General features: G+C 34.7%; 1 protein-coding gene across 1 annotated transcript; it reads right to left on the minus strand.

Moving 5' to 3' along the window:
• Positions 1-6078: 6078 nt before the first annotated feature.
• LOC127136209 (uncharacterized) lies at positions 6079-7813 on the minus strand. The gene is made up of 3 exons (XM_051062799.1): positions 6789-7813; positions 6480-6565; positions 6079-6158 (listed from the first exon to the last, which is right to left on the minus strand). Exons 1-3 carry the CDS (start codon positions 7811-7813, stop codon positions 6079-6081), a joined length of 1191 nt encoding a protein of 396 aa, XP_050918756.1.
• Between the last annotated feature and the right edge of the window lie 5982 nt (positions 7814-13795).

Below are 13795 nucleotides of genomic sequence, written 5' to 3' on the forward strand. Positions count from 1 at the left end.
CATAAGTTCATCCCATAAAATGATTGGTTTAGCTAACCGCTATGGCGATTTATATGTCTTCCATGCTCAACCTCTATGTTGTAATACCTTTCTTCTTTCTAGTAGAAATTTAGTCTCTTCTTTAGAACACGATGTTACCTTATGGAATCATAGGTTATTAGCACCCCTCACATCCATGGTACTCCATGGGAACCACTTGCTCGTATCAAATGCTTATGGATGTTTATTTATCTGTATGTTGCTTGCTATTAAGAATGAGATGAGATGAGAGAGAAAATAAGTTTTAAGTTAGTGTGCTCGCCAAGGATTTGGGCCCTTGTGCCTACGTATCCCCATACGTGCAATAGGGAAGTCAGAGCTTCGTAGTTCGGCTTAAAAATGGCGTATTTGTTTGGTTATTTTTACTGAACAGTATTGACATTTGCGTGCTACTGTTCACTTGCTTGTATACTCTGTCATGGGAGTGAAAAGTATTTGCTCGTTTGCGGTAAGGTGGATACGCTTGGTTCGCACTCTAGCAGTTAAACATCACTTGCTCGCACATGGAGGCTTAAGCTTCGTTCACGGTAGAACAGAAGTAACACGTTCTTATTGGAAGGTTTTGAATAGAGAACCCTAAGGCAAAAAATGATTTGATTTGTTGGGGTCGATTTTATGCATGGAGACAAGCATTAGACCCTTGGCTAGATACAGTCAATGGTCCAATAACTCGGGAGTAGAGAGGACAAGTTATCCTAACCACTCTTTTTCATCCAAAAAAGAGATTTGATTATGAAAGGATTTGACAAGTTTAATCGTTGGAACTTAGAGGGCGACAAGTATTCGACCCTTGACTAAGTACGGTCAATGATCAAAGCACCTGGGAATTGAGAGAACAATGAAGTTCTAACTATTCTTTTTCATCCTCATAGAACCTGGATCTAACTTGTTTGAATCATTAGATGTTTTAAGGGGGAAAGTCAAGTGTCGGGTCCTCAGGCTAGGTATGGCCGACGACCCAATTACTTGGATGTTGTGTACAAACACTTACAACCCATTTGGCATTCCAATTTGTTATGAAAATGGTTTTATAAAAGGAACTTGAAGTTGAATCAAGTGTTTGAATTTACGATGAAAAGAGTGAGTGAAGAATGGAGGTAAGAGATAGAATGAGTTTGAGAAGAGAATGGAGAAGAGATGTGAATAAATGGATCTTGGATTGGATGGAGAATGCTTGACGTTGGATCAAGCATTTACGTTGTAATGATGTGAGTTTTATTCAGAAAACAACTTGACATTGAATCAAGTACCTTTTGTTTCTTTTGAAATGCTTTGTTTATCGTTTTGTATTTTATCTTTGATTATTAATACGCATAGTAAACTATCTAGAAAACAATAAAGCTAAGCTATTGCATGATTACGGGGAGGGGGGACATTTAACCCACAATGGGGGGATGGATCCACACAATACAATGGAAAGGAAATGAAAGGAAAATACAAGTTACAAACTATTAACTATGTACCATGCCTAAGGCATACGAGTGACATGGTACTTCAAATAATACAAAGTTGTTGAATGAAAATAAAGTGGTTAAGAGCATGGCTAGCTAAGAGAGAGCTTGCATCTCGAAGTCAACTTGTGGACACAAAACATCAAACGGGCTAGCATGAATGAGAATGATGCAACAATATGTAAGAATGCTTAATGGTTAAAATCGATTCAAAAAGTAATGGATTAATCAATAAAAAGTAATCAAAGATCTATCCTATGATCAAGGCAAATGAAATTGGACATACAAAGTATTCATCACCTAAATTGAAATGGGATTTTCAATTTACAATAAAATGATCATAAACCAAAGAAACGATTAAATGGACAATTAAAGTGACTATTAATTCTAAAAATTAAAATCTACCTAAACATGCAATAGGATCACAATCAATCGAATGAAAAATCACCGATCCCAATTCAAGAATTGAATCTAATGAACATGATCATACAAATCAACCCACAAAAATCGAATTGAAAGAAAATTTAATCTAAAATCTAATCATGGTACTATCAACCACTAAGCATTAAATCTTGAAATAAATCAACAAAATGAAAATCAAGACTAAGTGAATAAAGTCTAATCATGGCATGGTTAATCAAATGCAAATTAGTTTTGGAAAATTAAGGACGAATTTTACAGGTGATTCTCTTAGAAGCTCCTTATAAACAGTTATCAATTAGTTGTGGAGTTTTGTTCTTGCCAGTTAATAGAATTCTTTTTCCGCTATTGTAGGAAGCTGGAAGTTGTTATGGGTTTTGGTGTAGGTTGGTTACATGGTGATTCAGTTACGGTAGTTAGAAAGCTATTAGGAATTGGTTTGTTCTTGAGGAGGGTAATGATTTTCGGTTATTCGGTTACAGTGTGGTTTCAGAAGTTCTGTTTCTATTCAGTTGGTTGAGCACCTTTTGGAAGAAGGTTTTTTCAGGTTCTGTTACAGTTCAGTTGTGGCTTGTTGTTGTTTTTTGATGCCGGTTCCGTTGCGGTTTTCTTATTTATGTTGCAAATGAATGGTAAGAGAAAGGAATAGTGGTTTGTAATTCCCTCCCGTTAGAAAGTTGGGAGTTCACTTGGAGTTAGCTAAGGAGCTTCAAGTTGGAATTCGATTACGGCGGATCGAGTTCTGCTTTGTGAATGAATTGTAGTTGGTTTTATGTAGGTTTTTTATGCAGGTTGGTCTAGTTCAGGTAACTTGGAATCCTCATGATTTCCAGAATGATCGACATAGTGTTGTTGTTCTAATGGTCTGGGTTCTACTGGTGCCTTCTTTGTAGGCTTCTTTTCCGCTGGTTTCTTCTCTCCCTTGGGCGCCATAGCAGACGAAAAGATTGAAACGAAAGAAAGGGTTTCTGGAAGAAAGATTGAAAATGAGAAAGAGATAAAGGTGATTTTAAACCATCCTCGGTGATCCTTTCGAGCACTGAAGTCATCGAGGGAGTCCTATGTACGTCTCTACCCATGTCCTTATCCTCACTGTGTAGTATTGGAGTTGTTGTATATCCAAATGATTTATGTGACACGTCTTCCTTGATAGGTATTCCTTGTAAAGAGATAGATTGGGATGATTTTGAATCATCTTCAATGATCCTTTCATCCAATGAAGATGTTGAAAGAGTCCTATCCACGTCTCTATTAATGCTATATCTTCATCTCTATTAATGTCTTTATCTTTGCTGTGTAGCTTTGGAGTTGTTGTACAGTTGTGATAAAGTGTGTATTACAATGTGATTGGAATTGAATGCTAGGTGTATGAATATAGGTTGTGAATTGAATGAATGAATTAGTATAATGGTTTGAATTGTATTGAAGATTAATTTGGAAATTTAAATGGTAATTATTTGTAAATTATTTTTTTTTATAGTAAATTGAATGTATGGTTATGACTTATAAATGGTTAATTACATGGGTTTAAAGAATGGATTTGGTTTAATGATTCAAATGTGATTATGAATGGTTTTAAAAATATGATGATTAAAAATGAACTTAAAAATATGAAGATGATTAAAAAAGTGGGCTTTGGTTAAATGGTTGACTTTGGTCATCTGGTTGACCAAAAAGTCAACACTTGACCAAAAATCAACTTAGGTAAAAATGTATATTTTCTTATGGGCAAATGAATGTGGACCATAATGACAAAGTAATGCACAGGTGAACTGGAACTATTGTCAACCGATTATCCAAAGAGCCAAACACAAACCAAGGTTTTGACCAACTATGAACATGAATGCACCATGACAGAATACGGATATGACTGAAAAGTCCAATGTTATTGAACCAAATGAAACATGCCAATCCAAGGCTTGAAGTTCAGTCATGCCAAACCAATCAACTGATATTTAATCAAGCAATTGTAACCCCTTGATTGAATCTCAACCAATGAATCAGAACCACGAATCTTAAACAAACAACCGAATAATTTATAATGAACCCAACGAATCAGATGCAAACTCCCTGAAATAGGGTTTCCACTATGCTTCCTGGTGAACACCCTTGAACCCATGATTTTATGTTTTTTTCTTCAAATGCAAGTGGAATGTTATGGTACAATGAATATGTAGATGAGATGAATGATTATTAGGACATGCGAATGCTTAGGGTTAGTGACCTAGATGAACTTGTGAAAGGTAGGGTAAATTTTGGGGTATGACACCACCCAACAACCAACAATATTTCCCATGATAATCCCTTCTCTCTTTCCTCTGTCCTCACTTACACCGATTACTCTCCATCATATAAGAACTTTCTCCTTTCCATCTCCATCCTCACTGAACCAAAAACCTATAACCAAGCCTCTAAACTAGAATGTTGGAATTGTGTTATGCAAACTGAACTTGATGTCCTCACATCCATAAACACTTGGTCTATAGTTGACTTACCCCCCAAGAAAACACCCATAGATTGTAAATGAATATATAAAATTAAATTTCATGCAGATGACTCTATTGAGCGCTACAAAGCGCGTCTTGTCGCAAAGGGTTATACTCAAGCCAAAGGTATCAATTATTTTGACACTTTCTCACTAGTTGTAAAGCTCACCATAATAAGATCCTTACTCGCTTTAGCTTTTGTCAAAGGTTGGTTTTTAGAGCAATTAGACGTTAACAACGCCTTCTTACATGGTGACCTTCATGAAGAGGTCTATATGACATTACCCAAAGGCCTTGTTTTACCCCCCTTATGTTGGCAACAATCCCAAAATCTGCAAGCTGCAAAAGTCCCTTTATGGATTTAAACAAGCTAGCAAACAATGGTATTCTAAGTTGTCTGGTTCTTTACTTTCTATATGTTACAAACATTCTCTTGCTGATTATTCTTTATTTACCAAACATCACAATTCTTCCTTTACTACTTTACTTATTTATGTCAATGACATTATCCTTTGATGGAAATGATTTTACAGAAATTCAATCGGTTAAATTCCACCTTCATGACTCTTTTAAAATTAAAAATGTAGGGAATCTTAGATATTTTCTTAGCATTGAAGTTGCTCGCTCTTCCAAAGGTATCGTTATTAATCAAAGAAAATATACGTTGGAGCTTTTGGAAGATTGTGGGCAACTTGCTACCAAACCATCTAAGACTCCCCAAGACTCTTCTCTTAAACTTGATTGGCTGATTCTCCTTCTTTAGAGGATGAAACTCAATACAAACGCCTCATCGGAAGGTTTTTCTATTTAACTACAACTTGTCCCAATATTGTTTTTTCTGTTCAACAACTTAACCAATATCTTTCCAAACCCAAAGCAATTCATTTTAAAGATGCTGTTAGAATCTTACAATATTTAAAAACGGTAATTGGACAACTATAGGCTTATTTTATTCCGCCACCACTAATTTAATTTTATTTGGCTTTGCAAATTCTAATTGGACAGCTTGCCCCACTTCCAGAAAATCAATCACTGGTTATGCTGTTTTTCTCGGATCATCCCTCATTTCCTGGATATTAAATAAGCAAACAACGGTTTCATGGAGCAGCTCGGAAGCGGAATACCGAGCTTTAGCTAGTTTGGCCTGCGAGATTCAATGGCTTCACAACGTGTTCCACGTTTTGAATTACTCTTCCAATCAACCAACATCAGTCTACTACAACAACAACTCCGCCATTTACCTCGCCCATACTCCATCCTTACATGAGAGATCAAAACACATTGAAATCGACTATCATGTTAATTACTCGCGAAAAGATTGAAGCCGGAATCATAAAACTCTTTCCCATTCACACTCGCTTGCAGATAGCAGATTTTTTAACCAAACCCCTATACAAACCTCTTTTGAGATTCATATTTCCAAGCTTGGCCTTCAAAATCTGGGGTGCCTTAATATAGATCCTTTTATTATTTTTATTTTATTTTTCTTTCTGTTTTGCTGCTAGGCTTCCTCCTTTATTTTTATTTTAGGTTGACCGTTAGTTTTTTCCTTGTATATATTGCTAGCCTTTGTAATCATTTAAAGATGTGTGAGAATTATTTTTCATTAATGAGTATTATTGAATTAGTCTTAATAACATCTTGCCACTTTGTTTTCGTTGATGTCTGTCGAAGTACTTTGTTCATAGATTTGTAGGACAACATGCTACTTTGTATTTCACCATAGAATACCATAACAAATCTTTGTCATTCATCTGTAAATCTGTTGAAAATTCAATAATGCTAACAATCTATTATAAAATGTTAATTGGAAATTTTGTTCCTAGTGAACAAGACCCCAAAAATAAAAAAATTAAGACTAACAAGCTAAAACTATTTTGTAATACATGTATATAATACAGGCTTGATGTGATGACAGAGATGCCAAATAACTTGGGAAATTTGACGACTCCTTGTATATATATAACCATGATTTGATGGTCACCCAGTGTGTCCTAATGACAGAATGTACAACATGCGAAACAACTTAGCCATTTATTTGGAGTTGAAGCTGCATTTGTGTTTGACTTTGCTTCCTCATCACCTTCTTTTGTTTTTTCATTTTGCTCTGACTTCTTTTGCTTTTCTCCAGCACCCTTGGATGAAACACTCTTATCTCTCTCTTTTGATCTTCACAATAAATAACCAAAAAAGTTGTTAGATGTAAAATTTGGTTACATTATTTATTAGTTATGCTAACAAATGGTAATAACTATTAGAAACTCAGACACAGGATTCGAACTTTTGTAATGACATCAAACCTAGCAATATTGGTTTCTGCCAGTTAAGGTAGAATTTGCCCACTGATTGTTCTTTCCTTTATATAGCTTCTATCAAGAATAGAAATACTTACGTTTGAAATGCATAGGATTTGGCGCTGCCATCTAAATGATGTTTAGAACTAGATTTTTTATCTTGCTTATTCTCCATGGTTCGACAATTTTCCATTATGACTTCTCTCATCGTCTCAGCAGCTTTTGCTTCTGTTACCTTCAAACCTTCTTCATGCAATTCAGCAGTTCTTTGGCTTATATCATTGAATTTGTTCACTGGCGTTGGAGGTTGATTACTTGCTGAAGAAGCATTAGGTTGTTGATCAGATGCTGAAGAAGCATTAGGTTGTTGATCACACGTGATTGCATCACCTGGCTTATCCAGTTCACAAGATTTAAAGCAGGCCAATTCACTAGAGAAACTCATATTACCCATGTAAATACTGAACAAAGATTCATTAGATGCAGTGCTCCATTCTATCGGCACATTCGTACTGTTTCTAGCAAACACATGAGATGGAAAAACATACGGGGACGTGGCGTTGGTTTCATTCGGACGCTCCATCACTTGTACTTGAGGGTTTTGTATCTCTGGTCCTTTGTTCATGCCATTTTCTAGGGTTTGGCTAGATGAAATAGATGCTGAATGGTGTCCTCCTGATATAGAACCTACATCACTTGATTCTCTAGATAAATGGGAGGCCAACCCTAAATTTGAATTTTCATTATTTGTTATAGAAGTGTGATTGTGTTCATGATTTGGTAGCTCAAAAGTTGGAGAAGGTATAGTTCTACTCCCATCAGAGTCATTAGAAACACATGTGTTTGAACTATTGTTATCCATGTTATTTGTAATATTGTTAGTGGTTGCATCACTCTGAACTAAGAAAGGGTTTTGGGATGATGATGATGGTGATGATGATGATGTAATAGGGTTTTGGGATGACGATGATGATGATGATGTAATAGGGTTGTGGTTGTTTGCTATGAGAGAATGATCAGTTTCCAGAATATTATTATATGTGCTGCTTTCAAGTTCTTGTTTTGTTGATGGAGGAGGTGGTGGTTGATCAACGTTGAATTTTTTATAACCTTCAGCTTCCATCCACCAACAGGTTTGAAGATTCTTATAGAATTACAGTAATCTGAAAAATAAAGTATATAATAAAAAATTTGATTAAAACATCATAATCTTCATACAACAGTATCATAATCATATGATCATAACAATATATGCATTATTGAGTTTTTCAAATTGTGCATCATCTCCATTAATATTTAGAATATTGAAGGTATAAAACATGTAAATTAATTCAACAAGCATATTTATCGATGAAACATCTCAAAAGAAAGAGACAACAAAAATGTAAATCAACATCAATGCATAATGTAAAATAATTATAAAAGATAATGTAGAGAAGATAATAATAATAATAATGATAATATTACATTGAAGATTGAAAGAGACTGCCGACGAGGCCGCTGCTGAAATCAACTAAAGCATATAGGAATATGGCCAAGAAATCAGCAGTCTCATATTCTATAGGAACTAAGGGAGACGAATGTTGTCAAGAAAATAAGGTAAAAGTTATATTCAACGGCATGACAGATGGATACAATGAGACAGAAAGAAAGTGATGAATTGTAAATCCAAAACAAGTTAAATTAAATAGATGGTAATACACAAATTTAGGGGTTGAATTATTTTATATTTTTCGAGTAACAGCTAATTACCAAACTTTTACTTTTATATGCTAAAAAATGAAATTATGACAACTGTTGACCTCATCATCATGCGTTGTACCATGCACGACTTGGTCTCCTTTCAGTTTCTCATTTAAACATTAGCTTGAGTTTATTTTATTACTAGTTATATGACTTACAAAATTCAACATTTAATACCTTTCGTTTATTGTAAAATATAGTTTTGAAACAATTGTGGCTAATTAATTTTAAATAAAAAATGTGGGTTGATTTCTATAGATAAAAAGAGGGATTAGTAGGTCTAAAGAAGAAAGTGAAATCTTTGTTTTATTTTGGCTTAATATATGATTTGGGTTTTTAATCTTATTTCATATTTTGTTTTAGTCCTTTAATTAAAAAATGTTAGAAGTAAGTCCTTTAACTTCACTTTTGTTATTCTATTTGGTCATTTTTGTCAAATTTTATGAAAAATCGTTAAATTTTATAAGGGGGAAGGGGCGTACCATAGACCTGAGGACGACGTGGTCTTGTGCGGCGGCAGTAATGTATTTCGACGCAGTGGTCTTAAGCCGCTGCAATAACGCGTTTCAAAGCAGTTTTTCGGCGATTTTTCAGTTATCTTTTTGCTTTTCTCTCTTGAAACAAATAAATCTTTGTGATTTTATTCTTATTTTCTTTTGATTTGCAGGTTTCCCCAAAAAGACTCCCTTTTGTGTTGCGGAAATTGAGATTGAAATCCGTGACCGTGTAATGTTTGACACTAGAAATTGCTGGAAAAATTGTTTATGTTGCCTGAAAAGTTTTTTAGTTGAATGAATGTTTGATAGTTATTGTTTAGTTTGTTTTTCAACCTACTTGAAACGATAATCCCATCCATCTGTTATGATTTTTTGGTCCAGTGTGGTTCACGGTGGTGAATTTTTGCATAGATCTATTTTTCTCTTCATCTTCTTATTGTTTTGACCCTTTTTATGGTTTTATTTTCCAGAGAAGTTTCTGCAGCAAAGGCATGTCTTTCTTTTTAGGCATAAATCTTAAACTTGGAAGCAATCCCTTTAATTAAAAGAACATTTTTTTTGTTATATTTTAGTTCATATAATCCCTTTAATTAAAAGAACATTTTTGACTTTCTGCTCCACCTAATCAAGGATAATTTTGTAAAGAAACAATGCTTCAAAATTACAATATTGGGGTTTTGTTTTTTATGTCATGTTGTGTGATGCTTATTGTATTCACAATTTTTTGTGTTTCCTAGAGTTACATGACCGGACTAGTTGTAGAAGAATTATTTTTTTTACACATAATTAACATTTTGCAGGGGGTTTTAACCTCCGAAAACAAAACTTATCAAGTTTAAACAAAATATCATCTTTTTAATACATATTGATGACTCAACTTGTTAATTTATGTCTGTCTGTCATGCCACGTCTCCAAAGTTAACATTTTTTCCAGACTTTTTAACCACAATGATCTTTTTGTGTAACAGAACAATTCTTAGGGGACCAGTATGTAGCGTTTTTTAGTTAAGGGGACAAAGTGAAACATTAAATTAAGTTAAGAGACTTTGAGACTAGTTATGCCATTTATTTTTTATGGAGAATATGGTTCTAACTATTTCAAATTGGAGAAAGAAATAGGAAAACATTGTTTTCTTTATAAGCAAATTTTGAATTAAGAGGGTCCTAGGGTACCCCAACCCAATTACAACAAAACGAGAGTTTAAGTAATCTTGACTCATAAATAAAGACTCGGGAAATAACGCCAATCTACCTAGAGAGACTCATTACCACTATTATGAGACAAAGCAAACCACTCCCCAAATTTAAACTTAATCAAATAAATCAACTCTGTAATGTCTACAAATGCCCCTGCAAAAAGGATTCTATTTCTACATGATCAAATAAACCAACACGCTCAAGACCACATAGACCAACATAACTTACATAACACCAAAAACCTGAAACTTTCCATAAAGTAATTAAAGTGTTCCACCAAATTTGAAATGACATTAAGCTCGACACACCTCCACCAAGAACAAACAAGCCTCCATACGTTACGACTAACTTTGCAATTGAAGAAAAAGATGCACAATATCTTATTCTCCTTTAATACACATAGGACACACTAATTCATGAATACCGTTAATAACATTCCTCCTTTCCAATTCAACTCTACTTTACAATTTATTGATTAACAACCTCGTGATGAAGATTTGAATTTTACATGGAAGTTTTGATTTCCATAACTCCTTAAGAACCTGCAAAACCTCCATCTCCATCGTTGACTCCGACTGCTCCAAACTCACCAAAATGTTGTAACTGTGCTTGACCAAAAATCTAGCTCCACACTTCCACCACACATGGTTATCACGCACAAATCTGATGGGCCTAACCTCCTGCAACATGTCCATCAGCAAATTGAATTCTGCCATAGCTAGAAAACTGATGTGAAACCTGCAGATCCCAAAACCATTCTCCCCCATATCCAATACCTAACATCCTACACCAAAATGTTCAAATTTGAAGCATAACATAAAAGGTTTAGGAACTACTGCATCAATGGAATATGCCCAAGCCAATTATGTTTCCAAAACCGAATATTATTTCCATTCCCAAGCTTACACAAAATCTCCTTAGAGAGCCAATTGCACTTTGCATGTCCAGCCGATATCAAGCCAACTAAATCTTTCCACCAAATTGAAGTAGTTTTACCTATCACCAAACAAGGATAATCCATCATCTGCACTTGCATGTCACCGTATCTGAAAGACAAAATTTTGAACAAAAAGGAACTAGGTTTGGATAAAACTCTCCACTTCCATTTACTAAGCAACGCCAAATTGAACTTTTAGCAGTCTTTGACCCATAGGCCTCCCTGATTCTTGGACATGCAAATTTTAGACCAACTAACCCAAATTATTTTCTTCTTCAAATGTCCTTCACCCCATTGAAAAGCTCTTTGCAATCTAACAATGTCTTGAGTCACTCCTTTAGGAGATTTGAAAAACGAAAATTGAAAGACGAGTATTTTGTCAAAATTGCATTAAGCACCACCACCCTTGATCCAATAGATACCTGCTTCCCCTGCCACTTGGATAGTCTCTTTCTCACCTTATCCATAATATGATTCTAAGCTTCCTTTTTCCTAGTATTCACTCCCACTTGGATACCTAAAAAATTAAAAGGGACAAACCAACAAAACAAACAAGAAAATTTGATGCAACAATAAAAGAATCATCATGAAAGTTGATCCCATGAACCTTACTTTTATTCAAATTCACACACTCGCTCGATGCTTACTCGAAACCATGCAACAAAGCTTTGACAATCCATAAATTATCCAAATTACCTTTGCAAATCAAAATTGTATCATATGTGAATTAAAGGAGTTTGAAATTCACCTCTTCATTGAGCCCGAACCCATGGAACTTCTCTAACCGAATAACATTCTTCATTAACCCTGAAAGACCTTCTGCCACTATCAAAAACAAGAAAGGAGATAATAGATCCCTTTGACAATGGCCTTTACCCATTTTAAATTCCATTGAGGGACTGACATTAATATGAAGTGACATGGAGCTTGAAAATACCAATATGTCAATCCACTTAAGCCACCTCAAACCAAAATTCATTCAACCCAACATCTACCTAAAATACTCCCACAAAATGAAATCATAGCCTGTTTCAAAATCCACTTTCACTAGAAGAAACTCACTTTTTTTCTAGCATCATAGTCAGTGATTTCATTAAGAGTTAAAACATCATCCACCATAACTCTTCCTGGAATATGTAAGACCCCAATTTTGACCCCTAAGATCCCTCATGCCATCTCATAGCTTTGCATTGGCATTGAGATCACACCTTGATATTCTCCTCACCTATCACTCACTGGGTTTGCATTGGGAGAGACCACCAATAATATTTGATTGTATCATACTTTATTTTGCTTTGTTTACTAACCAAAATACAAAAATATTTCTTGTATAACTTTGTTCTTTGTGTCCATTTGTGCCTCACCAAGCTCATAACTAGGGTTTGAGACCCTCAATGCAAGAGATCAATAAATCAAAGGTACACTTTGTTTCTAAGCATCATATATGGATCCTCGTGATCTTTATTTGTCATTTTTATCAAGAGTTCATCAAGAGTTTGAAGCTTGTTTGTCAAGGAAACCCTAATTCATCTAGGTATCTTGTGTGCCTTCCAAAGCAAGTTTCTTTAACAATTGGTCAAAGATATAAAGGTATACTTCATTTTACATCATCATAAGCATATATGACCCTCAATGATCCCCAAAGAGCAAAGGAACTTCAAGTGTGCAAGTTGATTCAAGGAAGTTGACCAGAAAAGTCAACTAGTCAAATCTAGGGTTTTCTAGACCCTATCTCCTACAATTTTTGTCATATTAAAATGATCCCAAGATAAAATTTACTATTTATTGAATTACAAACAACTTTCATGTTGGCCTAAAGAGCTCATTTTTCTTGGAAAGATATTTTTTATGGTGAAAGATTATAGATCATTTTGTTTGTGCCCTGGATAAAAGGTCAACTTCCAAGAGTCATAACTTCATCAATTTTTATTATATGAAGATGATCCAAGTTTCATAATTAATTTCAAGATGTTTTATTGAAATTTTATTCTTTGAGAAATATAAAATTCCACTTTCAAAGTCATGTACAATGAGGAAACATTATAGGTACATTTTGGTCCTCATCATTGGACAAACAAATTTCCTCAACTTCTAAAATCTATAACTCCATCATCCAAACTCCAAATGGTGTCAAATTTGTGATCAAATTGAATATAATTGGAAGGGATATAACTTTGTAGAAGAATCCAAGTTCATTTGAAGCTCACATCAAAAGTTATTCAAGGTGGAAAGAGGGTTCATTTGACTTATAACTTAGAAAAATTTCTAAGTATGTTTGATACCTCCATCTTCAAGGCCAGAATTATCCATTTTCCAAGATTCAAATTGAAAAATTTCCAACATTAAAGTTGTTCCTCATGGTGAGGGATTTGGATTAGAATTGAGGGACTTGCGCATGAGTTCTTTCCATGGCTTAATTTAGCAAGTTTCAAACTCCAAACATGGTACAACTTTGCATGGCCTCATGTGATGACTTCAGTAGCTTTCCTGAATGAATTGGAGTGGATTTCAATCATCATTTGGGCCTGAACATGCAACAATGCACCTATGTCCCAAGGTTTACTCAGTTTCATTCAAATTTGGAAAGGGTGTAAACATCAAATGCTTGGCCTATAAATTAAAGTGCTTTAGCTCAGATTGAAAGAGGACCTTGCCCCAACTTTGCTAGCCAATCCAATAACCTCATAACAGAGAATCCCTTGAAGATTTCTTTGAAATCGAGTTCTTGTTC

The sequence above is a fragment of the Lathyrus oleraceus genome, chromosome 4 (genome assembly GCF_024323335.1).
Source record: "Lathyrus oleraceus cultivar Zhongwan6 chromosome 4, CAAS_Psat_ZW6_1.0, whole genome shotgun sequence".
In the NCBI taxonomy this organism is placed as follows: Eukaryota; Viridiplantae; Streptophyta; class Magnoliopsida; order Fabales; family Fabaceae; genus Lathyrus; species Lathyrus oleraceus.